Source organism: Bubalus bubalis, chromosome 16, assembly GCF_019923935.1.
Source record: "Bubalus bubalis isolate 160015118507 breed Murrah chromosome 16, NDDB_SH_1, whole genome shotgun sequence".
NCBI classification, from domain to species: Eukaryota; Metazoa; Chordata; class Mammalia; order Artiodactyla; family Bovidae; genus Bubalus; species Bubalus bubalis.
Genome location: NC_059172.1, coordinates 71054593 through 71082153, shown reverse-complemented (window position 1 = coordinate 71082153; position 27561 = coordinate 71054593). Strand labels below are relative to the sequence as shown.

At 38.8% G+C, this 27561-nt stretch overlaps 1 protein-coding gene across 3 annotated transcripts in view; it reads right to left on the bottom strand.

The window, feature by feature from the left end:
* CEP57 (centrosomal protein 57) overlaps nucleotides 1-27305 on the bottom strand; it is a 41534-nt gene extending 14229 nt beyond the window's left edge. The window contains exons 1-4 of one of the 3 annotated variants that reach the window (XM_044929783.2): nucleotides 26966-27305; nucleotides 24082-24159; nucleotides 10896-11052; nucleotides 321-500 (exon numbers count right to left, since the gene is read on the bottom strand). In XM_044929783.2, coding sequence (XP_044785718.1) covers nucleotides 321-500; nucleotides 10896-11016 — 301 coding nt within the window. In that variant the 5' untranslated portion in view covers nucleotides 11017-11052; nucleotides 24082-24159; nucleotides 26966-27305. Of the gene's footprint in view, nucleotides 1-320; nucleotides 501-10895; nucleotides 11053-15385; nucleotides 15528-24081; nucleotides 24160-26965 lie in introns of those variants that run through there. The other 2 variants (XM_006050562.4, XM_006050564.4) reach the window with 2 other exon arrangements.
* Nucleotides 27306-27561: the final 256 nt, after the last annotated feature.

The window sequence follows — 27561 nt, the reverse complement described above, 5'->3', positions numbered from 1 at the left end:
ATTTAACAATCTGTTTAACATGAATCTACGGTATATATAATAAACATTTTCCAGTACCTCAGGAAGCATTTTCAGAGGACCTAAGTCATTCACTTTCTGTATGTTAGTCTAATCGGCCTTGCATTCAGATAATAATTTTAATGCAGGACATCAGCACTTGTTCCTCAAAATGCACTCAAATATAATGCAGTTTTGTAGTGCTAGAAGACACTAAGCACTAGAAAACACTAATGTGGAATTTCTTTTAGGGTAATTTTTTAAAGAGTAATTTCATAATACTTATTTTGATAGTGTTTTATTTCCCTCATAATTAAACAAACCTTGATTGTGCTTTGATTCCTCGTTCTTTGAATTCTCCCTTTCTTGTATCTGTTCATCCAATACTTTCTTATATTCAATTGTTTCTTTAGACAAGGTTTTCACACTTTCTTCTGCCTGAATCCTTTCAAGTTCTAAACGTCGAATTTTATCTTGAAGATTCTTCAGAGCAGAAAATATAGCTGTCAAATACAAATATGGATATTATAAGATACTATCCATGGAAAAGTTTACTGAAAAAGAATAAATTCATCTAAATAAAAAATAAAACTGATGGAGGATAATTGTTTTTAAAAAATCTATTTAAAGACATCTTGTGAATCTCTGAAATGCTGCCATGATAAAAACATTTCAAGGATTTTATAAAATGGTAAAAATATTTAGCTAATCATACAAAAGCCACGAACTGTGCTAAGGCATATTATTAACTATCAATCTTTTGTTTTACTAATAAGATCACATGAAGAATCAGAGTAAAAACAGTTATGCACAAAAACTGGAGAAGGAAATGGCAAACCACTCCAGTATTCTTGCCTGGAAAATCCTGTGGATAGAGGAGCCTGGCGGGCTATAGTCCACGCGGTTGCAAAGAGTCAGATATGACTGAGCACACAAACAAGCACAAAAAGGACTATTTTTTTTTTGATCTCCAAAAATCCCTAAGCACTCTGCCCCTCAAAATGCTTCTAATTATAATACATATTCACTGTAGAAGGCAAATACAACAAAGAGAAGAACTACTACCAAGAGATAATGACTATCAATTTTGGTCATTACTTAAGAGATTATTTCCCTGTGATCAGTTAGGAGTTGAAAAACAAAGTTATTAGGTCAAAGAAGATTCATATTTAAAGGTTCCTGAATAGAGCAAAATACCTTGACAAAAAAAAAAAAAAAAAAAAAAAAAAAAAGGCTGTATCAATTTACACTTTTATCAGAAGTACCTGTCTTTGCCAATACAGACCATTATTAATTACAAGGTCACTGCCATTCTGATTAAGAAACCCAGGGTACTCCAGTTATTTTATTTTGCATTTCTATTAAAAATGTAAATATTGTGATATATGAATTTCATATAACTGTAAGTTCCGATGTATCATACAGCAGTGTTAACAATATTCAATTATTTTCATTCTTTTCTTGCTTGATAATTAAAGTATTAAAGATTATATGAATTTCCTTCCAACTACTACAATCCATAAGTTTAGTACCTCTCCATGTTAATCTATAGGTACATTTCTAGAACTCCATCTTTATACATACTTGTCTATGAACTTTCTATTCCACTAATGTCTATTTCTGTACCAGCTGCACACTTCCTATTTTTACCGCTCTACAATCTATTAGTTGATATGGTGAGGCCATCCTTTATCTGAGTGAAGCTTTCTATTAAAAGAAAAAGTGCACTTCTCACACATTATTCTTTAAGTGATATTCATAATATTAAAGTTTCCACTGAGGAACACTGCACAGCTCTATTCAGGTCTTCAAGTATTCTCTTAGCAGAGCACACAGAACAAGCCTAGGCTGATATACCACAGGGGACTTTGCTACCACAGCCTCCTTCCCAGGCCAGGGAGCTGGGCTATTCCAGTTCCTTTTCTCCAATTAGACTTCCAAAGGAAGTCACTTCATCTGGGCCTAAAGTTTTTATCTACAGTTGCTACCTGGATTTAAAATCCCAACTTCTCCCCTCAGTTCAGTCGCTCGGTCGTGTCCGACTCTTCGCGACCCCATGAATCGCAGCATGCCAGGCCTCCCTGTCCATCACCAACTCCCGGAGCTCACTCAGACTCATGTGCGTCGAGTCGGTGATGCCGTTCTCCCCTACTGTACCCTAATACCAAGACTCCTACTAATAATGTCTCTGAGGCTTTCAGCCTTAAATTCATTGTATTTCTGGCACCTAGGTATTTTTCTTGCTTTAAAGCTGGGTTTTGTTTACTTCTTTTGTTATACAAAACTGCTATTTGTCTATGACACTATTGTCTGACAGTAATACTGCCATCATCCTTTTTATTTGCTATGTTCCTTACTTGTCTCTGCCAACTTTTCACTTTTAATCTGTGTCATTCTGTTTGAGCGTAAATTGACTTTTGAGTTGTTTTTTCAAACACAGTCACACTTGTCATCATATGTGATAAAGGTCGCCCTACTTTTTCACTGTATTTTATGTTTTCTAATTTCGTTTCCTTGGCTTTTTCATTACTTTATTTTACTATAAGTATAGTGAACTGTTTGTTTGTGTTACTCACCTCTTTTCCTGGTAATTTCCTCTTACATCAACATGGCTGTAACTATAACTGATGTGTTTGTTTAGTATCCTCTCACAAACCTGGCCACTGCTGACTGACCTACAAGGGCACGCAAACAAAGCCCAGACAACGGCTCTCTTGGGATTTTTGGACTCTGGTTCAAAAAGGCGAAGTCAACTTAAAACTCAAGTATTAGTAGCCATGTTTCCCGATATGTGGAAAAACCGAGTCTATGGCTAGAGAGAGTGAAGTTAGCTGCTGCTGCTAAGTCGCTTCAGTCGTGTCCGACTCTGTGCAACCCCACAGACGGCAGCCCACCAGGCTCCCCCGTCCCTGGGATTCTCCAGGCAAGAACACTAGAGTGCGTTGCCATTTCCTTCTCCAATGCATGATAAAGTGGAAAGTGGAAGTGAAGTCGCTCAGTCGTGTCCGACTCTTTGCGATCCCATGGACTGCAGCCCACCAGGCTCCTCCGTCCATGGGATTTTCCAGGCAAGAGTTAGCTAGAAGAATTAAAAACAAAAAACAAAACAAACAAACAAACAGATGGAGAGAAACTATCGGCCATGTCTGAGTACCTGGTTTCCAATGTTCTTAAAGCCCATCTGTGTATTTGCCATTCTTTTCTTGGTTGTTCAGTCCTTCCTTGCATGTTTGTAAACCAAAAAGATTCCTCTTTGCCAAAGCTAATTTCATACTGGGAATTTCTTATAACTAAGTTTTTATTGGTTGCTTTTTCCATTCTAAGTTTTATTAAATAAATCTAGTACTGTGAAGACAAAAAATGACTTAATTCTACCAATGACCTATATTTAAAAATATATAAAAACCTAAGTTCATATGCACACACATCCCTGAAAACATTTTCAATGTCAAAAATGAAATTTTACACAAAAAGAGTTCATGTAAGAAATATGACAAACTTTTATTCCATCTATTTATTTTCCAGTTAAAAAACTGGGTTTTTTTGATCCAGATGATTAAATAACTTACATTATATCTTCACTTTAAGAGTTAAAAGAAAAACATTCTAGGTGACAAAATGATTGGTCTTGTTTTTCTTTTCTTGTAGAAAAGTATGTGAGTGAACTCTTGTACCACTGCATCATTTATGTTCAAATAACTATATTACCTAGAAAGACCCTTGAGTGAAAAATATTTTATGTAGAAAAGAATAATGAAAAATTCAGAGATTTTTAACTTCATATGTTTACTGGGAAGTGATACAGTGGAATTACATTTCTAGAACAAGAAGTAACACACATCTGAAATATTAAATACATTTTGGATAGTTGAGTATGAGAGAAAACTGGAAACCTTAGCATTAAAGACAGATATTGAGTTCTCCTTAAACTTTACTTCATCATCTCTGAAATGTGAACTCCATATTGGAAAGACAGAACCTATTATTCATAATTAAAACTCCAATGCTACATACTCTGTATGGTACATAGGTGGTACGCAGATAATGTTCAACAAACGTATCTAGGAAAGTCTCCATTCTCCATAATTAATTTAAAATAGAAACAAATGGCAGCAATCTCTTGAATTATTTTATCTAACAAGATTAAACCTATTACTAATTTATAATTCATTCCATTTGCCTAAGACAGTCAATGATTCCCTTCCTTTGCTGCATTTTCTCCTGTACTATTTGGTGAGCTTTAAAAAATCCTAATGCCCAGAACATAACCCATAAAAACAAGTAAACTAAAAATATCAAAGAACATTTGGAATGAAAGCTATGGATCCAAGAAGATCCTCAGGTGATTCTAACATGGAAAAGTTTGAAAACTAACATGGAAAAGTTTGAAATATCTAGGAGCACTAAAAAAAAAAATAAAGACTTTCTCCTCTTTACAATCCCAGTTTGTCACTCATTCATAACTTGGGGTGCATTAAGCCTAGCAGATCTCAGCATCACCTCATTAACAACAAAGTTGGGTCTATTTGTTATCTAGAATATTTCTATCACTAATGTATCAGCATGTTTGCTATAGATTAAGTAGGGTGAGGGGGAGACCCAAATCACTAGTACACACTTTTCAATTTCCCAAGTATTTTGCTGTCCTGGTATCTCTCTAGCCTTTTGGCTATTTCCACTTTTTAGTTCACCATTTAAACAGTGCTATTTTCCAGTACCCTTTTCCCTCTCTTCTCTCTCCAGAGAAATCCTTCCATACACATGGCGTCATTCACTATTGTATACCTGTTCATGTCTGAGTTCATCAGTGCAGAGTTCTCTTACACTACACTTTATTTTCCTTTGCTTACTAGTCACCTCCACTTAACTCACAGGCATCCCAAATTTGATACAGCCAAAATTATCTTTCTTGGAAAGATCCCAGTTTTCCTATAATCTATCTGTCTTAATCACACCATCCTTTATCTACAACAGAAATCTTGGATTCAAAGATTGCTCCTTCTTCATTGCCCACATCAAAAATATGGATAAATCTCCCAGTCTCCATTCCAACAGGCATTGCTTCAGTTTAATTTCTGATCAAAATTTCAGTCCAACATTTACAGAGCTCTCTGTAAGATAAAGGAGAAAGTTACAAGTCCTTGCTTTCAAGGAGCTACTATCTAGTTTCTGGAAAGAGAAGCTATTATCTACTCTTCCTACATCTGGTGAAAAACATTTACAGAAACAAACATTACTCTGCATGTACTCATTGTCTTTATTATGTTGGTTCTCAAAGCACAGCATATGGCCCTATGGTGGGGGGGTGCTTATTACCAGGTCTGTGAGATCACTATATTTGTGAGATCTGTGAGATCACTAGTGTTTCCATTATACTATTAATACTGAAATTTTAATATTTACTCTTTTCACTGTGTTGATATTTGTAAAGATGATGCAAAAGCAATGCTGGGTAAAATTGTTAATTTTAGCACAAATCAAGGTCCTGGCACTATAGTTTTGGCATTGTACTCTTCACCACTGCTCCCAGTAACAAAAAACAAAGTCGTGTGTTTATTGCCCTTGATAAAGCAGTAAAAATCAAATCTCAAGCCTTGAGTACACATCCACTTAATATTGCGTAAAATACCTAACACATCTGTAAAGTACATAACAAAGGCCAATTGTTGTGATGTACGAATGTTTGACCTGTGAACTGAACAAAAAACCATTTCCTTCAAGGAAACACCAATTTTATTCTGAAAGCATTTTTGTTAGACCAAGACTATTCAGATATAAGGAATTCAGTAGTCATTCTGAGAATCTAATGAGCTTGTCCTGAATTTCTGGAATGACCTGGGCCTTCAAAGATCTGACAATAATTGCTGTCAGTGGTAAAATTCAAGTGAAAATCCTAAAATATTAAAAGTTATGTTTTTAGAGTTATAGTTCCCCAATATCAAGATTTTCTTCTACTGAGATCAATGATATTAGCAAATTAATTTTTTGATATTGTATAATGAAACATCAGATTTGAAAGTGTGGATAAGTCAATACAATTAAAAAAATCATGCATGGCTAAAGAGCAATGCAACGTTCAAAACAAAACCAATGGATTTCAGTGGAAAAGCACTAAAATAAAAAAAGTTGACAGGCTTGAACATTTAACTTCTAGGAATCCACTTTTGGAATGTTCTCTAGGTTACTAACTGATAAGGTAGCTTTGTACAACTAGGGCACTGAGTCCTGCTGTACCAGTCTGCCCAGGCTGTATAAACAATGTGCTTTATGGGAAATATGATGATTGGCTGAGCAGGCACAAAGTGTTTGTGGAACCGACTCCAGATAAGAGCCCTTGTCTCAAAGCCTAGTTGTGCAGTTTACTGCTGGAGGAAGAAGTGTGTTTTGTGTGACCATGAGAAAAAACTTCAGGAGTCTGAATGTGGATTTCTCCAGATGCCAAACTGCTTCTGAATCTTAAATTTAATCTGCAACAATGTAGATGGTCCCGAGGTCCCAGAGTATGAAAACCTTTGTTTTCATAATCCACATTGCAACAAAATTTTAAGAAACTATTATTTGCCAAGTTGCGATGAAGTATTAAGGAGGAATAGCCACAAATTGTTAGCAAAGTATTAAAATTTTACTCCTTTTCCAACTGCATGCCTGTGGAAGGCCAGATTTTCTTTCCCACACACTTTAATCAAAATAATTTATCATCATAAGTGGAATGCAAAAGTAGATATGTGAGTTAAGCTGTCTTCTATTAAGCCAGAAATAAGAGATTTACAGTGTAAAATAAAACAATGTTACTCTTTGTAGTATGTTTTTTAAATTTGGGAAAACAGTCTTCATTGAAAAACTTATATACACAAGTAATGGGTTTCCTAGACCAAAAATAAAAAAATAAAAATCGGAGAACCAACACTTTAAAGGAGAACAATCAGATGCACAGTAAACTGTTATTAATATCTAACAGAATAGCTATAATTTGACTCCTTTATTGGTCCCAAAATCACTGAATTTGTAAAAGATACATCAAGATGTTTTTTCTCTCCGTTTTTATGGGGAATAACAACAAAAAGGTTTTTTGTTTTGGGACAACAAAAGACCTCAGATTAGCTGCCATCAGCCCCACCAGTTTATCTCAGCCTGCTGCACACATATTACCGTTTTACTGTCCACAGGTACTATGGTATGTGATTAAAGGTTAGAAGGCACTGGCCTAGAACTGCCTTACAGCTGCTTATCTAGCTTAAGCATCTAAGCCATTCGTCACATTACTATCATTTGAAACGTACTGAATAACATGAGCTATAAATTATAGTGAAAGTTTGTGGAATGATGTTGTCATAGTACATTTTTTGATGTCAGTAATAATTTCAAATTTGTTCATTTCTTTCTAAAGTTTAAAATTAATGTGAGAATTACAAGAACAGTTTAATTATCTCTTTCCATGGCATTAGTCAAATTATACTTTCAAAGTGATTTTCAGATAGCAAAGTGAAATGGTCATTTATTAATGAAAATGCTAAACCATAACTAAACTAAAAAAGGTTTAGTTTTCCCCCTCTCAAGTATTAGTGAGAAAAAAACATTTACTAAGTAGAAAAGAAAAAGTTTATCATAGTTGAGTATTCATTCAAAATAAGCCTTCATTCATTCAGTAAATATCTGAAGGTTCGTTCAGCAAACTGGGGAAAAAATGGGAAGAGAAAATGGTCGTGACACTGCCTATGTGAAAGTGACCAGCTTTGAGATGTTTCTTCATCAGTCATTTTCAATATACCCACCTTATACAGTTTTTCTGAGAGGTTTAAATGAAATATACTTGCTTTGTCTGAAATGTTATTGCATTTTATTCTTTTCATGTTTTAAAATTGTGTTTAATCATTTGTACCGTGGCAATTATATTTACTAATGATTTTCTAGATGAAAGAAGTGTTATATTTTATTCACATATGGGTTAAACAGGTGTTTGCAAATTAGTTTAGGCACCCTTTTGTTTCAACTGAGAAATGCACTGCAAATATCTTGAAAATTAATCTCACAGTAACACTATTTTATAAACTATGCACTGACTGTATAATGGAGTACGAGGAAGATAACAGTATCCAAGTATGGTTATGAATGTAAATTCGAGCCCATAATGGGGCCTTGAAACTGTTTGCTGAAATAAATTTAATCTGAGGTCTTTTAAGAATGTTAAAAATTTAAGTGTTTTTTAAGGATTTCTACCAAGAAACATCTTATAAAACACTGTATCTCAAAGATGATGATAAAGAAATTGCTAATTTAATGGTTGATAAAACAATTGATAAAGTGCTACTCATCAGAATACAGCAGTTAAAGACTGGCAATTTAGAAAAATAACAAAAGTTGTATAACTTTCAAATATCCAAAAAAGCAAAAATAAATAGCTGAAATCGACAGTGGAGCAAAAATCAATTAAATTTTAGTAATAATTTCTTAAAAAAAAAATAAGCACACACAAAAACATGCCGGAGTTCTAGCAGGAACACAAAGTCTAAGAATAAGATATCAAACTGACCATGATATTACATCTAATTCTGATCTTTACATTCATATTAAAAAGAAGGCAACCTTTTTTTTAAAGTTCAGAGAAAAGCAAATTACTAAAGAATAACAAAAATTAAATGGGGAAAATTTACTTAGTGAAGACTTAGCAAAGGTTTTATCTAGTGTGTTCACAATAAAGCTAAATTCTGCTTGTGAGTAATTAGTGGCTTTCAAGAATGAGAGAGTGAGGGCAGGGAAAAGGAGAGAAGAAGAAAGTAAACAAGAGAAAAAAGAATGTGGAAGGCAGTAAGTTTCTTTTATTCTTTCAGAATGTGGTGTTATGAACTATTTAGCAATGCCCCAGGATAATCAGTAAGATCCATTATAGTTTTACTGTTGTTTTCGGTATCAATCCAATGATACCAACTTTTAACACAGGATGATTAGAGACAGAAACCATCACCCCTCAAACAAAGTGTGGGGCTATGAGACATGAACAAAGGCCCAAGAGGGTTCAGAAGAGACATGTGAGGAGAGAGAGAGAGGTAGAGGGAGTTGGTAGAGAAGACTTCTCAGAAGAAACACATAATCTCGGTTTCAGAGAAAGAGTGTAATTCTACAACAGAAAATTTCACTAAAGGGTACAGCATGAGAAACGCTTGTCAACTTAATGTGGCTGGCTTGGTAGGCAGAAAGGACACCCAAGGAAGCCTGTGTCCTAATCCGAGAAGCCTTGAATACCTGTTATATGACAAAAAAGACTTTGGGAGATGTAATTAAAGCTATGGACTTTTCAGATAATGAAATTATTTCTCATGATTTGAGTGGGCTCAACGTAACTAAACACATGAACCCTTAAAAGTGGTCAAGAGATATCAGAGAGATCTGAAGTATGAGAGTGCCTTGACCCACCATTCCTACCAGGGACCTTAAGAAAAGCGCGAGAATGCAGACAGTTGCTAGGAACAAGGACTGGCCCTGATCGAAAGTCAGCAAGACAGTGAACCTCAGTTCTACAACAACAAGGAACTGAACTGGCCGAGAACATGAATGAGCTAGCAGAAGGTGCTGCCTAGACTCTCCAGTAACGAACACAGGCCAGTCAACACCATGATTTCAGCCTCGCAGGACCCTAAATAGAGAAACCTGCCGACCTCATTCAAGTTTCCGACCTACAGAAACTGTGAGACAATACATTTTGGTTATTTAAAGCTGCTAAATTTGTGGTAATTTGTTAAGGCAGCAAGAAAACTAATACAGATGGTAAGTTTCAGGAAAAAAATATATTTCAAAGTAGAGCAAAGGATGTGTGGGTAAGGAAGAATGAAAGGGCTGACAGGGATGAAACTGTAAAGCAGGTACAGTCCAGGTTATAAGAAATCTGCAAGTGTTATTTAAGGCATGGAGAGATGCTGAAACTTTTAAAGTGAGAGAGATGATGAATAACAGCAAGTGGCAGCGATGTTCTTCACTGGGTATGAGTAAAGGTTGTATTACAATTATCAGTGCAATAGATGATGAAAACCTGAACCAACCAACGAGAATGAAGAGACAGAACCAGTAAGTTTGGGGGGCATTTCAGAAGCAAAACACAAGGCTTGGTTCCTGAGTGGTGCTGAAAATGAAAAGAGCAGTCCTAGATAATTCATAGCTTAGTCCTGATGATTAGGTGGATGATAATGTTTACTCAGGGAACAAAAGAAAGACAAAATATTTTGAGGTTAAAACAGGAATGGGTAGGGCTTCCCCGGTGGCACAGCAGCTAAGACTCCATACCCCGAGTGTAGGGGCCTAGGTCTGATCCCTGGTCAGGGCTGCAGTACATGGGGTCGCAAAGAGTTGGACACAACTGAGCGACTAAACATGCATGCACACATGCGTACGCGCGCCCACACAAACAAGGAACTAGATCCCACACACCCTAACACACACACACACACACACACACACACACACACACACACTCCAACAAGGAACTAGATCCCACACGCCCTAACAAAGAGTTTGTATGCCGCAATGATCCCACATGCTGCAACCAAGACCTATTGCAACTAAATAGATTAAAAAACACAAAACAGGAAGAGGGACATAATTTTAAAATAGATGGAAAACATAAATTAAGAGTTTTAAGCACTGAGTAAACACACAAAGGGCTTCCTTGGTGGCTCTGTGGTAAAGAATCTGCCCACCAATGCAGGAGACCTGGGTTTGATCCCTGAGTTGGGAAGCTCCCCTGGAGAAGGAAAGGCAAACCGCGCCAGTATTCTGGCCTGGGAAATCTCATGGACAGAGAAGCCTAGTGGGCCACAGTCCATGGGGTCGCAAGAGTTGGACACGACTGAGCAACTAAACAACAAAAAACACACAAAGGCAGCACCTATTTTGTTAGGCTCTATTACCTCTGCTGTTGCTTTCCGGGTAGGCAAATGTAGGCTTATTTGGGGAGCGTCGCAGATCACTGTTAAGGAAAGGCTTATCGGGTGGATATACTACATATGGAGATGAGGAATGGCGAACCATACTTCCATTAGACTTTGATGGTTCTGCTAAGATGTTCTGAAAAATAAAAATGTGAAATTACCTTTCAAAATTTTAAATCACATATATTATGTATATATACCTATGTTCCACTGATAGCGACAAAAGAAGAAATAAAAAGTCAATGATCATACACAACAGAATTTAATAATTACTTGAAAATAATAAAACTTTTAAAGTGCTTCACATGTCTAAATGTAGCCATATGCCAAATACTATAAAAAGGAAATAATGTTCACATAACTTGAATACAATTGCTCCATAGAAATACTTAAACGTGGTACTCACAATGAATTTACTACTTTCTTTTAAAAATACGTACTGTAAGATATCTATTCAGAAAAGTAAATAACTATCTTCTTACAGTATCAGGAACTGCTACAAAGTGAGTAAATTAGTCTATTCCCAGTAAACTACATACTTCCTAAGTATCTATCAAATATCCAAAACTCTGGGGGTATACAGAAAGAAAATAAGGTACAGTCCTTATCTCAAAATTTTACATTCAGTTAGGGGTGAAAAAAGGAAGGAGCTACTAGAAAACATTAAGTCTTATCAAACACCTAAATATAAAACTTTATTTCCACATATACATCATTTTGTCATTTGTCATATTGTTTAATTTGGGATTATGTTTTACATGATGATTTTCAGTGCATGATAATATTTTGCTTGTTGTAAGTCAAGTGCTGGTAAAAAGACCCAGAGTGGGAAAAGCTCAAGTGGAAGATATGACTCCTAGCTGCTCAAAACTAAGACATCCATTTTTCTTATTCAAATAGCCACAGTAAACTAGGTTCTCAACTCTTACCTTTGGGAACTATGATTATAAAGTATATTTGTAATAACCTGAGTCCAGAAAAGTAAAAAGGAACAATGAATATTACAATACAGAACAATGCCTCCTGGGATAAACAGAGGCCATCAAAATAACCATATTTTACCTAATTCTTATTAAAAATGGTGGACTGTATTTCTACAATAAAAGCCGTGCAATTTTGCAGCTGATTTAAGAAAGCAAATAAAAAACACACACTATGGCTGTGAAAACTAAAAGCGAAGGAAAAGGGCTTGGAAAGGGTAGGAGATAAATCTCAAGAAGTTCTCAAATCAATGCTACTCTGCTGTGAAAAGTCTGTTCACATGCAACAAGGACTAACAGCTTGCATTTTTCAAACTTTTGGGCAAACTGACATCAAGTTTTGGAGGTGGCTGGAAAACAGGGTGTCTTTCAATTCTTTAAATATATAATACCGCCAAAGCTCTCGCAAAACACCATGAATATTCATATAACTTTAAGTACTATTCTTCACAGAGAGCCTTTTATCTCCATACCTATGAGAATCCTATCATTTAAGTACTATTCAAATAACAATGGTTAGGAAGCATTTTAATGAACATATAAACCATGAGCTTTATGGTTTTCAAAACATATGATTTTCAAAACAAATTTTATCAGTATTACCAAACATGATACAGATATTAACAAAAGGATTGTGTATAAATAATTTACCAAAAACCAAAACAAAAAGTAAAACACCCAAATCAAAAAACGAGAATCATCTTTGCTAAATTCATCACCTACTAGACCTTGTAAAGTGAACAGTTCAAAATTTGTATTTCTCGCTCCAATAAAAGTAATTCCAACCTCAAAAAAATGTTACATATATATCATCAAAATACTGCTTGGGTTGGGTCAATTGACAAAAATTATGAAAAGTCTTTTAATATAAAAAGGCAAGTTATAATGAATTTTTTTGGACTAGTAATTCTAAATATATTCCATTTTCTAAGTCTGTCACCTCATTTTGAACATCAGGGTTTAAGCAATGAAAGTCAGTGTTACTATGAATGCTTTGGACCACTGTCCTCATTTGCTGCCAGAAGTCTGAAGCAAAGAATCGGAAGTCACCCCAAAACAAAAGGAAGACAGAAAAAATAAAACAGCTTTATAAAAATTAATTATAAGAACTATTCTGAAATAAAATTAAACAAAGAAATAAGAAACTGATAACAATTACATATACAAAGTATCTATTAAAAATTGTAAAGGATAAAATGTGGTACTTCAGTCTTAGAAGTGAAATCCCATCACATGCTACATAATGATGAACCTTGAGGATTTATGCTTAGGGAAATAAACCTGCTACAAAAAGACAAATATTTTATGATTCCATTTACATGAGATATTTAAAGTAATTAAATTCATAGCAACAAAGTAGAAATGGTTATTAGTAAGACTGAGGAAGGTTGCAAAGGGGAGTTGTTTAATAGGTTACAGAGTTTCCATTTTGCAAGATGAAAAAGTTCTGAAGATCTGTTGCACAACAATGTGAATATATTTAATATTATTGAACTGTACTTTATAAATGATTAAGATGGTAAGGTTGGAGAAGGAAATGGCAACCCACTCTAGTATTCTTGCCTGGAGACTCCCATGGACAGAGGAGCCTGGTGGGTTACAGTCCATGGCGTCGCCGAGTCGGACAGGACTGAGCGACTAAATAACAAAGATGGTAAGGTAGTAGATAAACACCTAAGATTATAATACTTTGGCCACCTGATGCGAGGATCTGACTCATCAGCTCATTCCCTGATGCTGGGAAAGATTGAGGGCAGGAGGAGAAAGGGGTGACAGAGAAGGAGATGGTTGGATGGCATCACCGACTCAATGGACCTGAGTTTGAGCAAGCTCCAGGAGATAGTGAAGGACAGGGAAGCCTGGCGTGCTGCAGTCCGTGGGGTTGTAGAGCCAGACATGAGTTAGCAACTCAACAACAATCAGACTCGAGTCCTCACTAATCAGAGAAACACTTTTTCAAGCTCACCCATGACTTTCACAGTGCTGAACTCACTGATCTCCCAGAAGCACGTGATACAGCAGATCACCTCATCCCAACACTTTCTTCAGTGGAAGGAACACCACAATCTGGTTTTCCTTCTAACATACCAGTGTCTCCATCAGAATCTCTGGCTCTCTCTCACCTTCCCCTTTCTAACTTTAACGCTGGGCTTCTCTAAAGCTTAGTCTTTCCTCCTCGTTTCCATCTACATGGATACCTTTGATGATATCATCTACTCTCAGGGCTTTCAAAAAGCCTCTGTTTGCTGATAACTTCCAAGTATGGAATACACCCTTTTCCCTCTTGAAACTCCATACTCAAATCAACCTTCCTACGTGCTTCCTCCACTTGGATGTCAATATGAGTATCCCAAACAATGTGTCTATAACCAAGTTATTGAATCTACTTCTCAAACCAACTCCTCTCATAAGCATAGCACAATAACTGCTACCACCACCTACCTAGCTGATCTGGCCAAAACCCGTGGATGAGTCATTTCTCCTATATATTCCACATCCAATCTTTCAGTAAATCTTGTTGGGTCTCTGTCTACACAATATAGTCAGAAACTCTACAACTTCTCATCAATTCCACTACTAATTCTCCATGATCTTTCTGTCTGGACTACCATAACAGCTCCCCTCCCCCCGAACCATTCTTGCCACAGTCCCCCCAACTCCATTTTCCAGATAGTAGTTGTTACCATTAAGAAAATAATTCAAGTAATGTCCTTAATCAAGCCCTCCCAACTGCATTCCGACACAAAATAAAATCCAAAATTTTTACCATGGCTCCACATTATCTGACACCAGGCTGACACTGACCTCATTCCTCACCAGTCTCTCTCTAAACTACCTACCCACCCTCCCTCCCGCCCCAGATTTTCCAGCCATACTGACCAACTTTTGGATTTCTACAATGCACAGTACACTCCATTTTCATCTGCTACATTTACTCTGCTCGGAAAGCTCCCTTCCACACACCACTCAGTTATCTATTTGAAAGTCTGTCAGTGAGGTAAGGGGAGATTGGTTCAAGATGGTGGAATAGATGGATATGAGTTCATCTCTTCCTGTGAAAGCACTGAACTGTAACTAGCTGTTGAACCATTGTGGACAGGAGAATGTGGGAACCCACCAAAAAGATACCAAAGGCAAGGGAGAAGCCACAAGATGGAAGGAGGGATGCAACCACGATAAAATCAAATCCCATACCCACCAGGTGGGCAACACACGAACTGGAGAACAATTACACCACAGAGGTTCTCCCACTGTTGTGAAGATTCCAAGCCCCACATCAGGCTTCCCAACTTGGGGATCTCACAAAGGGATCTGACAAAGATCAATCCCCAAGGAATCTGACTTTGAAAGCCAGTGGGATTTGACTGCAGAACATCCACAGGACTGGAGGAAACAGACTCCACTCTTGGAGGACACAAACAAAATCTTATGAACACCAGGGCTCAGGGAAAGGAGCAGAGATCCCACAGGAGACTGAACCAGACCTACCTGCTAGCGTTGGAGGGTCTCCTGGGGAGGCGTGGGCTGGCAGGGGCTCACAGAGGGGACAGGGGCACTGGCTGCAGCAGGCCTGGGAGGTGGCCCCTTGGCGTAAGCCCTCCTGGAGGTTCGGTTCAGTTCAGTTGCTCAGTCGTATCTCTTTGCGATCCCATGAATTGCAGCACGCCAGGCCTCTCTGTCCATCACCAACTCCCAGAGTTCACCCAAACTCATGTCCATCAAGTTGGTGATGCCATCCAGCCATCTCATCCTCTGTCGTCCCCTTCTCCTCCCACCCCCAATCCCTCCCAGCATGAGAGTCTTTTCCAATGAGTCAACTCTCCGCATGAGGTGGGCAAAGTATTGGAGTTTCAGCTTTAGCATCATTCCTTCCAAACAACACCCAGGACTGATCTCCTTCAGAATGGACTGGTTGGATCTCCTGGCAGCCCAAGGGACTCTCAAGAGTCTTCTCCAACACCACAGTTCAAAAGCATCAACTCTTCGGCGCTTAGCTTTCTTCACAGTCCAACTCTCACATCCATACATGACTACTGGAAAAACCATAGCCTTGACTAGACGGACCTTTGTTGGCAAAGTAATGTCTGTGCTTTTGAACATGCTATCTAGGTTGGTCATAACTTTCCTTCCAAGGAGTAAGCGTCTTTTAATTTCATGGCTGCAATCACCATCTGCAGTGATTTTGGAGCCCCCAAAAATAAAGTCTGACACTGTTTCCGCTGCTTCAGATGCCATGGTCTTGAATGTTGAGCTTTAAGCCAACTTTTTCACTCTCCATTTTCACTTTCATCAAGAGGCCTTTTAGTTCTTCTTCACTTTCTGCCATAAGGGTGGTGTCATTTGCATATCTGAGGTTATTGATACTTCTCCCGGCAATCCTGATTCCAGCTTGTGCTCCTTCCAGCCCAGTGTGTCTCATGATGTACTCTGCATATAAGTTAAATAAGCAGGGTGACAATATACAGCCTTGAGGTATTCCTTTTCCTATTTGGAACCAGTCTGTCATTCAATGTCCAGTTCTAACTGTTGCTCCCTGACCTGCATATAGGTCTTGGAGGTCAGTCCTACCTAAAGTCTGTAGATTTCAGGGCTGGGTCCTGCAGGCAAAAAGACTGACAGGGGTGCAACAGAGCCCCACCCACCAGCAGACACTTGGATTCAAGTTTTACCAAACGTTTGCCCTGCCCACCAGAGTCAGATCTAGTCTTTCCCACCACCAGTCCCTCCATCAGGAAGCTTGCCCAAGTCTCTTGGCCTCATCCACCAGACAGCACACAAAAGAAGCTAGAAGAACTACCTTCCCACAGCCTTCAGAATGAAAACCACAATCACAGAAAGAAAATCAAAATGAAAAGGCATTTTTTCTAGATTCCATACATATGCATTAATATGTTATACTTATTTTTCTCTTTCTGACTTATTTCACTCTGTATAACAGGCTCTAGGTTCATCCACCTTATTAGAACTCACTCAAACTCATTCCTTTTTATGGCTGAATAATATTCCATTGTATATGTACCACAACTTCTTTATCCATTCATCTGTCAGAGGACATCTAGGTTGCTTCCAGGTCCTGGCTATTGTAAATAGTGCTGCAATGAACACTGGAGTACCTGTGTCATTTGCAATTATGGTTTTCTCAGGGTATATGCCCAGCAGTGGGATTGCTGGGTCATATGGTAGTTTCACTCCTAGGTTTTTTTTTTTTTAAGAAATCTCCACACTGTTCTCCATAGTGGCTGTATCAATTTACATTCCCACCAACAGTGTAGCAGGGTTCTCTTTTCTCTATGCCCTCTCTAGCATTTACTCTTTGTAGATTTTTTGATGATGGCCATTCTGTCCATCATCTGTCAATGAGGCCATTTTCTCCAATGAGGTGATATCTCACTGTAATTTTGATTTGCATTTCTCTAATAATGAACAATGCTGAGCATCTTTTCATGTGTTTATTACTAGATTTATTAATATATAATAGACCTGTATGTCTTCTTGAGCTGCGTGTATATTTTGGAGATTAATCCTTTGTCAGTTATTTCATTTACAATTATTTTCTCCCACTCTTAGGGCTGTCTTTTGGATAATTTTTCAAAAGTTTTTTCACCTTGTTTAATTTCCTTTGCTGTGCAAAAGCTTTAAAGTTTAATTTAGGTCTCACTTGGTTATTCCTGTTTTTATTTCCAATATCCTAGGAGGTGGGTCATAGAGGATCTTGCTGTGATTTACGTCAGAGTGTTCTGCCTATGTTTTCCTGTAAGAGTTTTATAGTTACTGGTCTTAGATTTAGTCAGGAGAGGTTGGGATGAATTGAGAGAGTAGCACTGAAATATATACATTACCATATGTAAATCAGATAGTATGAATTGGCTGTATGACACAAGCTCAAGCCTGGTGTTCTGTGACAACCTGGAGAAGTGGGATGTGGGAAGGAGGTTCAAGAGGGAGAAGACATATGTATACCTATGGCTAATTCACGCTGATGTATGGCAGAAACCAACATTATAAAGCAATTATGCTCCCTATTAAAAATAAATTTAAAAAGTTAAAAGGCAGAAGATTCTGTCCCAGATAAAGGAGCAAGATAAAGCCCTAGAGAAGTCTGTCAGTGAGCTTTCCCTGCCTACCTATCTAAAGTCGCACCCTTTGTCATTCTATCTTCTTACCCTTTTAAAAACACTTATTCCTACATGATATATTTATTATCTCTATGTCCTGTGGAAAAATAAAAACTATGTATTTAGTTTATATCCCTGACAGAGATTTTAAAAACCCTTATAAGTTTTAAGTGATGGACAGTCTTTGTTATAGTGGGGCCTCCGATAGTCAAAAAAAAAAAAAACCTACCAGGCAATTAGCCCTCAAGAGAAGGGGGTAGAGATTGAGTCCGATCACCAATGGCTGATGATTTAATTAATCATACCCACATAATGTAACCTCCATAAAAAAAAAAAAACTGTTGAACAATGAGGCTCCTGGAGTGTCCAGATTGGTCACAGAAGCTCGTTTACATCTTACCCTGTGTGTCTCTCCATTTGGCTTTTCTGGAGTTGTATCCTTTATTTAAAATGAAAAAAGTTTTAACTGTAAGTGTAGTGTTTTCCTGAATTCTGAGTCTTTTTAGCAAATTACTGAATGTGATGGGGGAGAGTTAGCAGAACTCCTTAAGCTGCAGTTGGCTGGGAAGAAAGAGATTCCTTGGGGACATCTGGAATTTGCAGGTGGCAACTGAAATGGGGCCAGTCTTGTGAGACTTAGTGTCGTAACCTGCATGTTTGCACTGCACTATCTCCAGCTAATGTCAGAACTGACTGATGGGACACCCAGTTGGCACAGAAAAATTGCATGTTGAAAAAACATAGTCATCCTATTAAGAGTTTAAGTTCCAAACAGATAATAAATGCTTAATCTGTTCAATGAATTATATAAATATTCTTCAAAATAGGAAAATTTCATAGTGTTTATAATACTAAATTATCCTGTTCAATAAAGTTCTAGAATTTCCACCGAAGAACAGCAGAAGACCAAGAATAGCTGCATTTCTCTTGAAGAACAAGGCAGATAGTTGCACTTAGATTAAAAAAAAAATCAAAATCATTAGGAAAGTGAGTAGAGACACAGGCAGAAACAAATACAACAATAGGACAAAGAGCCCAGTAACACAGCCACACACATATGGAAATTAATATACTGACAGCTGGAATGGTAAACCGCTAGGGAAAGAATGAGCTTCAACAAGTAATGCTGAAATAATTGTGCATCTTAAATAAAACATGAAATTGGATCCCAACCTCACAGCACACTAATTTCAAGCAAATAAAAGACAATATGCCCCAACTTTAAAATATGTAGAGAAAAATATGGAAGAATATCATTAAGGCTTTGGAAGAACTTAACCAAGGAAGAATTTAACCAAAAAATAATAATCCTAAAAAAAATAATAACTTTTATTACATTAAAACAATGAACTCTTGTTCATCAAAACATATCATAAAAAGACAAACCAAAGAGTACTAGAATACTCCTGATAGATAATAAACACCTAGAATACATCAAGAATGACTATAAATCAGTTTAAAAAAAAAAAATCCAAAGCAGGCAAAAGTTACCAACGGGCATTTCATAGAATAACAAAACCCACAAGATTAGCAAAATTATGAAAAGAAAAAAAGCATCTTCATCAATGCAGAGGGCGCACAAATAACAGGATATCACTTCACAGAACCTCTCAACAAGACACACCACCTGTTAAAATAGGATAGACCTATTAAAATAGACTAAAGGAGATTGTTGATGGGAACACAAACTGTAACAATCACTTTGGCAAGCAATTCAGCAATTCCAAATAAAGCCAAAGATGCACCTACTCTATGACCCAGTATTTCATTAAATTATTAACTGAACTATTTTCTCTGTATTCTCTTAAAAAAAAAGTGTTCTAAGTTTCTGAACATATACTACAACCCATTACTGAGTTGCAATTTGCAGCCCAACCATCACTTGTAAAATTGCTGCTTCTCAGAACTTTTGGTGCCAGGCAGCCCTTACACTCAAAAATTGCTTAAGACCCCAACAAGCTTTTCCTTGTAAGTGGGTTACATCAGTTGCTATTCATCACATGAAAAAATTAAAACTGAGAAAATTTAAAGATATTTACTACCTTAAAAATAATAAATCCATGTTAGCATAAATATAATTTTTGAATAAAAATTAACTATATCAGCCAAAAAATTAAGTGGCACTGTTTTACATTTCTGCAAATCTCTTTAATTCTTGACTAAAAGAAGGCTGCTAGATTTTATTTGCTTCTGTATTCACCCTGTTTTGGTCGATGTATATAAAGAATCTGGTTTCCCACAAAGTGGCTGGGTAAGGAAGGATACTGAAGATCTCCTCAAAGGTCTTCAGACCATTCTGAAAACTACCATTCTAGAGAAAACTGTGCACATAAGGAACATACAGAGATGATCACAACAGGACTGTTCATTATAGCTGGCAAATATATGAACAAACCCTAAAAATTCCAAAGCCCAACAAGATACTATAGTACCCAGAAATATAAAAGCACAACATTTGCTAGTTGTATAATTCTGAATTAACCTTTCTGTACCTTATTTTGCTCATTTGAAAATGCAGATACTAAAGCCAATCTCATAAAATTACTGTAAGGATTAGACACGTTAATATATGAAAAGTATTTAAAATGCCTGCCAGATAATGAGTGCTACACAAGTATTACACATTATTATAACCTCAAAATGTGTGTGTGAAAGAGTGAGAGTAAAAGACAAAAGCAGGAAGATGCACAAAGGGGCATGAATGTATTCATTTTATGATTCCCAAAAATAAATCTCATATAAAATCTATGAAACAATCATAAAACACTTCTAAGAAAAATAAATAAAGAGCAAGTTTGTTAATGGGCCTGGATAAAAACCCAGAGAGACCAATTAGGAGACTAGCTTGTTAAGTCCAAAGTGACATTAAGTGTGTGTTGACCAGACTATTCAATCCATGAGTTCTCAGGCCAGAATACTGGAGTGGGTCGCCTTTTCCTGCTCCAGGAGATCTTCCCAACCCAGGGACTGAAACCAGGTCTCCTGCATTGCAGGCTGATTCTTTAACAGCTGAGCCACCAGGGAAGCACAAGACTACTGGAGTGGGTAGCCTATCCCTTCTCCAGGGGATCTTCCCAACTCAGGAATCAAACTGGGGTCTCCTGCATTGCAGGTGGATTCTTTACCAGCTGAGCCAAAAGGAAAGACTGACCATTAATTAATGGGAAAATGTAAAAAAAACAAAAAAAAACAAAAAAAAACAAAAAACAAACACAGGAAAGATATTGTTACAACATTATGCTGACTATATACTTTTGTATCATTACGCCTGATCATACTTGCTATTATTTTCCTGATACTCTCCACTAGTGAGTTGATACATAGCAGTCATTCAATAAATGTTAGCTGCTAGCTGTCACTCTTCCTGCTGTTGTTGCAGTGAAAGGCTTATAAGAACAATTCAAATGTATCACCTACTTCCAAATTGTTCACATTTGAGATTTACAGCTCAACTGCTATTTACAGATTGTGTTATTTGTGAATTTACCTAAGAAAAATCCTTGCCTACTAAAAGCATCTCCATTTATATTACACCTAAACTGGGTTCGGGGCTATCCCCTTAGTTCTGCAGTAAAGAATCTGCCTGCAACGCAGGAGCCCTGAGTTCAAACCCTGGGTCAGGAAGATCCCCTGGAAGAGGGCATGGCAACCCACTCCAGTATCCTTGATTGGAGAATCCCATGGACAGAGGAGCCTGGCAGGCTACAGTCCATGGAGTCACAAAGAGTCGGACCCAACTAAAGCAACTGAGTACCCATGCTGGATTTATCAATGTTAAATACACAGAAACTGTTAATATTCACAACTCTGAAATCTCATTATGAGTAGACTGAGTTCATGTTGAAGGTTTAAAAGGTCTTTTGTTGCCTTATTTTATGAGCAGTTGTCTGTTAAGCTAAAGTGCTTTATAAATTCTGCTATAAATGCCAGGCTTATTTTTGATATGACAGTTAAAGTATCAAAGCATGGCCATTATACACTGATAAATTGTCATTTTTGTTTTGAGACATAGTGACTTCCAAATTAGACATTTTGATTTAAAAGATCAAGTTAAAAGAGTTACACTTTGACATGTAAAGCATTCTAGATATTCTTAAGAGTACTCTGGAAGCTGAGAATCCACTTAAAGCTGAGCTTAGATATAAAAATATATGTTTCCTATTAAAAAACTCTATAGAATTTCTGTCCCCTGCAGAAGGAAATGGCAACCCACTCCAGTATTCTTGCCTGGAGAATCCCATGGGTGGACGAGCCTGGTAGGCTACAGTCCACGGGGTCGCAAAATGTCAGACACAACTGAGCCACTTCACTTTCACTTTCAGGATTTCTGTCCAGGTTACCTTAAAAGACTAAGGGTTAACCACACTCTAGTAACTACTTCGGCTAGATGGCCTTGGCAGACTTCAGTTCAAGTCAACATTTATAGGCGTTTTCCTTTCTCAGTCTCCAAATGATGTTCTAAGAGTGATGAAAAACACTTCTCTCCTAGTATTATTTTTTTTCCTCCCAATTAAATTTAATCACAACTCCTATATAATCTCAAAACCACAATCACAGAAAACTAACCAAGCTAATCACAAGGACCACAGCCTTGTCTAATTCAATGAAACTATGAGCCATGCTGTGTAGGGCCATTCAAGACAGATGGGTCATGGTGGAGAGTTCTGACAAAATGTGGTCTACTGGAGAAGGGAATGGCAAACCACTTCAGTATTCTTGAGAACCCCATGAACATTATGAAAAGGCAAAAAGACAGGACACTGAAAGATGAACTCCCCAGGTGGTAGGTGCCCAATATGCTACTGGAGATCAGAGGAGAAATAACTCCAAAAAGACGAGAGCCAAAGCAATGAAGAGATGGAGCCAAAGAAAAAACAACACTCAGTTGTGGATGTGACTGGTGATGGAAGCAAGGTTCGATGCTGTAAAGACCAATATAGCATAGGAACCTGGAATGTTAGGTCCATGAATCAAGGCAAATTGGAAGTGGTCAAACAGGAGATGGCAAGAGTGAACGTCGACATTTTAGGAATCAGCCAACTAAAATGGACTGGAATGGGTGAATTTAACTCAGATGACCATTATATCTACTACTGTGGGCAAGAATCCCTTAGAAGAAATGGAGTAGCCATCACAGTCAACAAGAGTCTGACATGCAGTAGTACTTGGATGCAATCTCAAAAACGACATAATGATCTCTGTTCATTTCCAAGGCAAACCATTCAGTATCACAGTAATCCAAGTCTATGCCCCGATCAGTAATGCTGAAGAAGTTGAAGATGAACAGACCTAACTAACACCCAAAAAAGATATCCTTTTCATTACAGGTGACTGGAATGCAAAAGTAGGAAGTCAAGAAATACCTAGAGTAAAAGGCAAATTTGGCCTTGGAGTACAGAACGAAGTAGGGCAATGGCTAATAGAGTTTTGCCAAGAGAATGCACTGGTCATAGCAAACACCCTCGTCCAACAACACAAGAGACGACTCTACACATGGACATCACCATAAACACCGAAATCAGATTGATTATATTCTTTGCAGCCGAAGATGGAAAAGCTCTATACAGTTGGGCTAAAACAAGACCAGGAGCTGACTGTGGCTCAGATCATAAACTCCTTAATGCCAAATTCAGACTTAAAGAAAGTAGGGAAAACCACCAGACCATTCAGGTATGACTTAAATCAAATCCCTTATGATTATACAGTGGAAGTGAGAAATAGATTTAAGGGACTAGATCTGATAGAGAAGCGAAAAGCAAAGGAGAAAAGGAAAGATACATCCATTTGAATGCAGAGTTCCAAAGAATAGCAAGGAGAGATAAGAAAGCCTTCCTCAGTGATCAGTGCAAAGAAATAGAGGAAAACAAAAGAATGGGAAACTCTAGAGATCTCTTCAAGAAAATTAGAGATACCAAGGGAACATTTCATGCAAAAATGGGCTCGATAAAGGACAGAAATGGTATGGACCTAACAGAAGTAGAAGATATTAAGAAGAGGTGGCGAGAATATATAGAACTGTACAAAAAAGATCTTCATGACCCAGATAATGATGATGGTGTGATCACTCACCTAGAGCCAGACATCCTGGAATGTGAAGACAAGTGGGCCGGTGGAGGTGATGGAATTCCAGCTGAGCTATTTCAAATCCTAAAAGATGATGTTGTGTAAGTGCTGCACTCAATATGCCGGCAAATTTGGAAAACTCAGAAGTGGCCACAGGACTGGAAAGATCAATTTTCATTCCAATCCCAAAGAAAGGCAATGCCAAAGAATGCTCAAACTACCACACACTTGCACTCATCTCACATGCTAGCAAAATAATACTCAAAATTCTCCAAGCCAGGCTTCAGTAATATGTGAACCGTGAACTTTCAGATGTTGAAGCTGGATTTAGAAAAAGCAGAGGAACCAGGGATCAAATTGCCAACATCTGCTGGATCATTGAAAAAGCAAGCGAGTTCCACAAAAAACCTACTTCTGCTTTATTGACTATGCCAAAGCCTTTGTGTGGATCACAATAAACTGTGGGAAATTCTGAAAGAGATGGGAATACCAGACCACCTGACCTGCCTCTTGAGAAATCTGTATGAAGGTCAGGAAGCAACAGTTAGAACCAGACTTGGAACAACAGACTGGTTCCAAATAGGTAAAGGAGTATGTCAAGACTGTATATTGTCACCCTGCGTATTTAACTTATATGCAAAGTACATCAAGAGAAATGCTGGGCTGAATGAAGCACAAGCTGGAATCAAGATTGCCAGGAGAAATATAAATAACCTCAGATATGCAGATGACACCACCCTTATGGCAGAAAGTGAAGAAGAACTAAAGAGCCTCTTGATGAAAGTGAAAGAAGAGAGTGAAAAAGTTGGCTTAAAGCTCAACATTCAGAAAACTAAGATCATGGCATCTGGTCCCATCTCTTCAAGGTAAACAGATGGGGAAACAGTGGCAGACTTTATTTTGGGGGGCTCTAAAATCACTGCACATGGTGACTGCAGCCATGAAATTAAAAGATGCTTACTCCTTGGCAGGAAAATTATGACCAACCTAGGCAGCATATTAAGAAGCAGAGACATTTTTTTTTGCCAACATAGGTCCATCTAGTCAAGGCTATGGTTTTTCCAGTAGTCATGTATGGATATGAGAGTTGGACTATAAAGAAATCCGAGCACCAAAGAACTGATGCTGTTGAACTGTTGTGTTGAAGAAGACTCTTGAGAGTCCCTTGGACTGCAAAGAGATCCAACCAGTCCATCCTACAATCAGTCCTGAATGTTTACTGGAAGGACTGATGTTGAAGCTGAAATTCCAATAGTTTGGCCATGTGATGCAAAGAGCTGACTCATTTGAAAAGACCCTGATGTTGAGAAAGATTGAAGGTGGGAGAAAAGGGGACAACAGTAGATACGATGGTTGGATTGCATTACTGACTCAATGGACATGAGTTTGGGTAAACTCCCGAGTTGGTGATGGACAGGGAGGTCTGGTGTGCTGTAGTCCATGGGGTGGCAAACAGTCGGCCACTACTGAGTGACTGAACTGACTGATATAATCTCATCCATCTACTTACACTTAATAGGCTAAGCTTGTCTTTTATCTTCCCTTTTACTGACTTAGTTCCTGGATAACTCCAGTTGTTACCTTCCTTCTTTCCTGTTAATCTTCTCTGACCTCTCCACACACTTACTACCTTCATTGTGCTGAAACCCTGAATATCACTTCTGGCCTCAGTAAAACAAATTTTAGCAACAGTCACCAAAAGGTGAAACTGGGAAAAGGTGTATTTTCGCCACGGTGATTCTGCTGTTACTGTCTCCCTAAATTTTTCCCCATTAACTTCTATGACAATCTTACCCTAATATTCTCCCTCTTTTCTCATATTTTAACAATTCACCTAACCGAACTCTACCTTCACACTACCTCTGCCTATTTCAAATTATTTCAAGTTTTCTGAAAGCACTTGTGGCACATATTCCAAATTGCCTGCGGTGCCTTTTTCTCCTCCCTTTGCGTCTCCTGGGACAAGCATTTCCTATTCCTTCACCACTCAGCTAGTTCCATCTTCCCTACCCCCAAGAAGTGCTAATCACTTTAACGTAGGTTCTTCTAGCAGGTTGGTATGTATCAAACTGTACTGTGTAACAACCTAATTACGTGTAGCTTCTCTTCAGTGCTTTCTTTCTTAGTAGCAAGGATTCTCCCCTATTCATCGGTGTAATCCTAGAGTCTGTCTGTATGCCACTCAGGTTTGCTAGATGAAGAGCTAAGGGCTCCAACTTGAACTTCTTCACATTCATTTACTGCCTATCTACAGTCCCAACGCGAAGGGTCCCGCTCCAACAAAATACTAGTACCTTAACAGGCTAGCGATTCTTCTAGAGGCCAATACAGTATTTAACCTCAGCTCTCCCTGCTGATTTGCAACCTGGGGTCATCTTAATATGGTGGAAGCGGGAAGAGCGCGCGCGCGCTCGGGGTAGGCTAAGCACAAATCGAAGTTTCTGGGAGGAAGGGAGGAGGCACTGAAAGCAAAGAAATCCGCCGAAGCACTCGACTGCGTACAATTCAATAGCTGCCAATCAAGCCGACGAACTAGAGCGCCCACCTGGTCTCGGAGTTTCCAAGAGGGGCCGTTACACCCACGTGACCCGGGAACGCGGTTTTCGCGGGCCAAGGTGTAGGTAGCCATCCCTGCGAGTCCAGGCAACGTTCTGCAAACCAGGGCGGCTACGCCGAAAGGTGACGGGGGGAAAAGACAGACCTGGGCCGTCTCAATTGCAGGGTGCAGCCTCAAACGAAGCAGTGGGCGCCGAGGCAGCAACGGGGGCCACCCCGCGGCTCCCCAGGACTGGGGGGAGACGCGGGACCGAGAGCGCTCTGAAAAGTGAGATAATGCACAGGGGGCGCCGGGACCGACTCAGGGTCTGTTCGGAGGTCAACGGCTTCTTACCGAGAACTGAGAAGCCGAAGTCTCAGAGACCGATGCTGCCGCCATCTTCCAGCCCGCCCAGGGGAGCTCCGCAGCCCCGGCACGCTCTGGGTTCGCGTTGCTGTTCTTCAAGATTCGCGAGCCGCCCGCCAGGGGCGACCCTGAGCCGAACCCCTGATGGAAGGGGCGAGGGTGCTGGTGCCGGGTCTGGAAACCCCTGCCACACACCCCCAGCGGGACGCCCACGCTCGGAGCGCACACGGAAAGGACCACACGCCCTAACGGACGTCCTGAGCAGCCAATCAAGAGAGCAGGCGTCTTCCGGTGGCGGGAGAACCCGCCTCTTCCCTCGGTGACGTCACAAGGTAGCTCGTCGCCGACGGAGCGCCGCCGGAACGCCGACCGGGCGGCGCTCCTGAGGGGCTCCTTCGCAGAGGCGGGCCTTCTCGAGGGGGAAACCTGGGCGAGGGGTTTTGGTGTCTCCAGTGGCGAGTGAGTCGAATGGGATAAAATAAAACCGAATTCGAAGCTCAAAACTCTCCATCACTTCCCTCGGGCTAAACGCCGGAGAGAGCTTGAGTTTGACCCGGGGACGCCTCTCCAGGTGAGGTACTTCC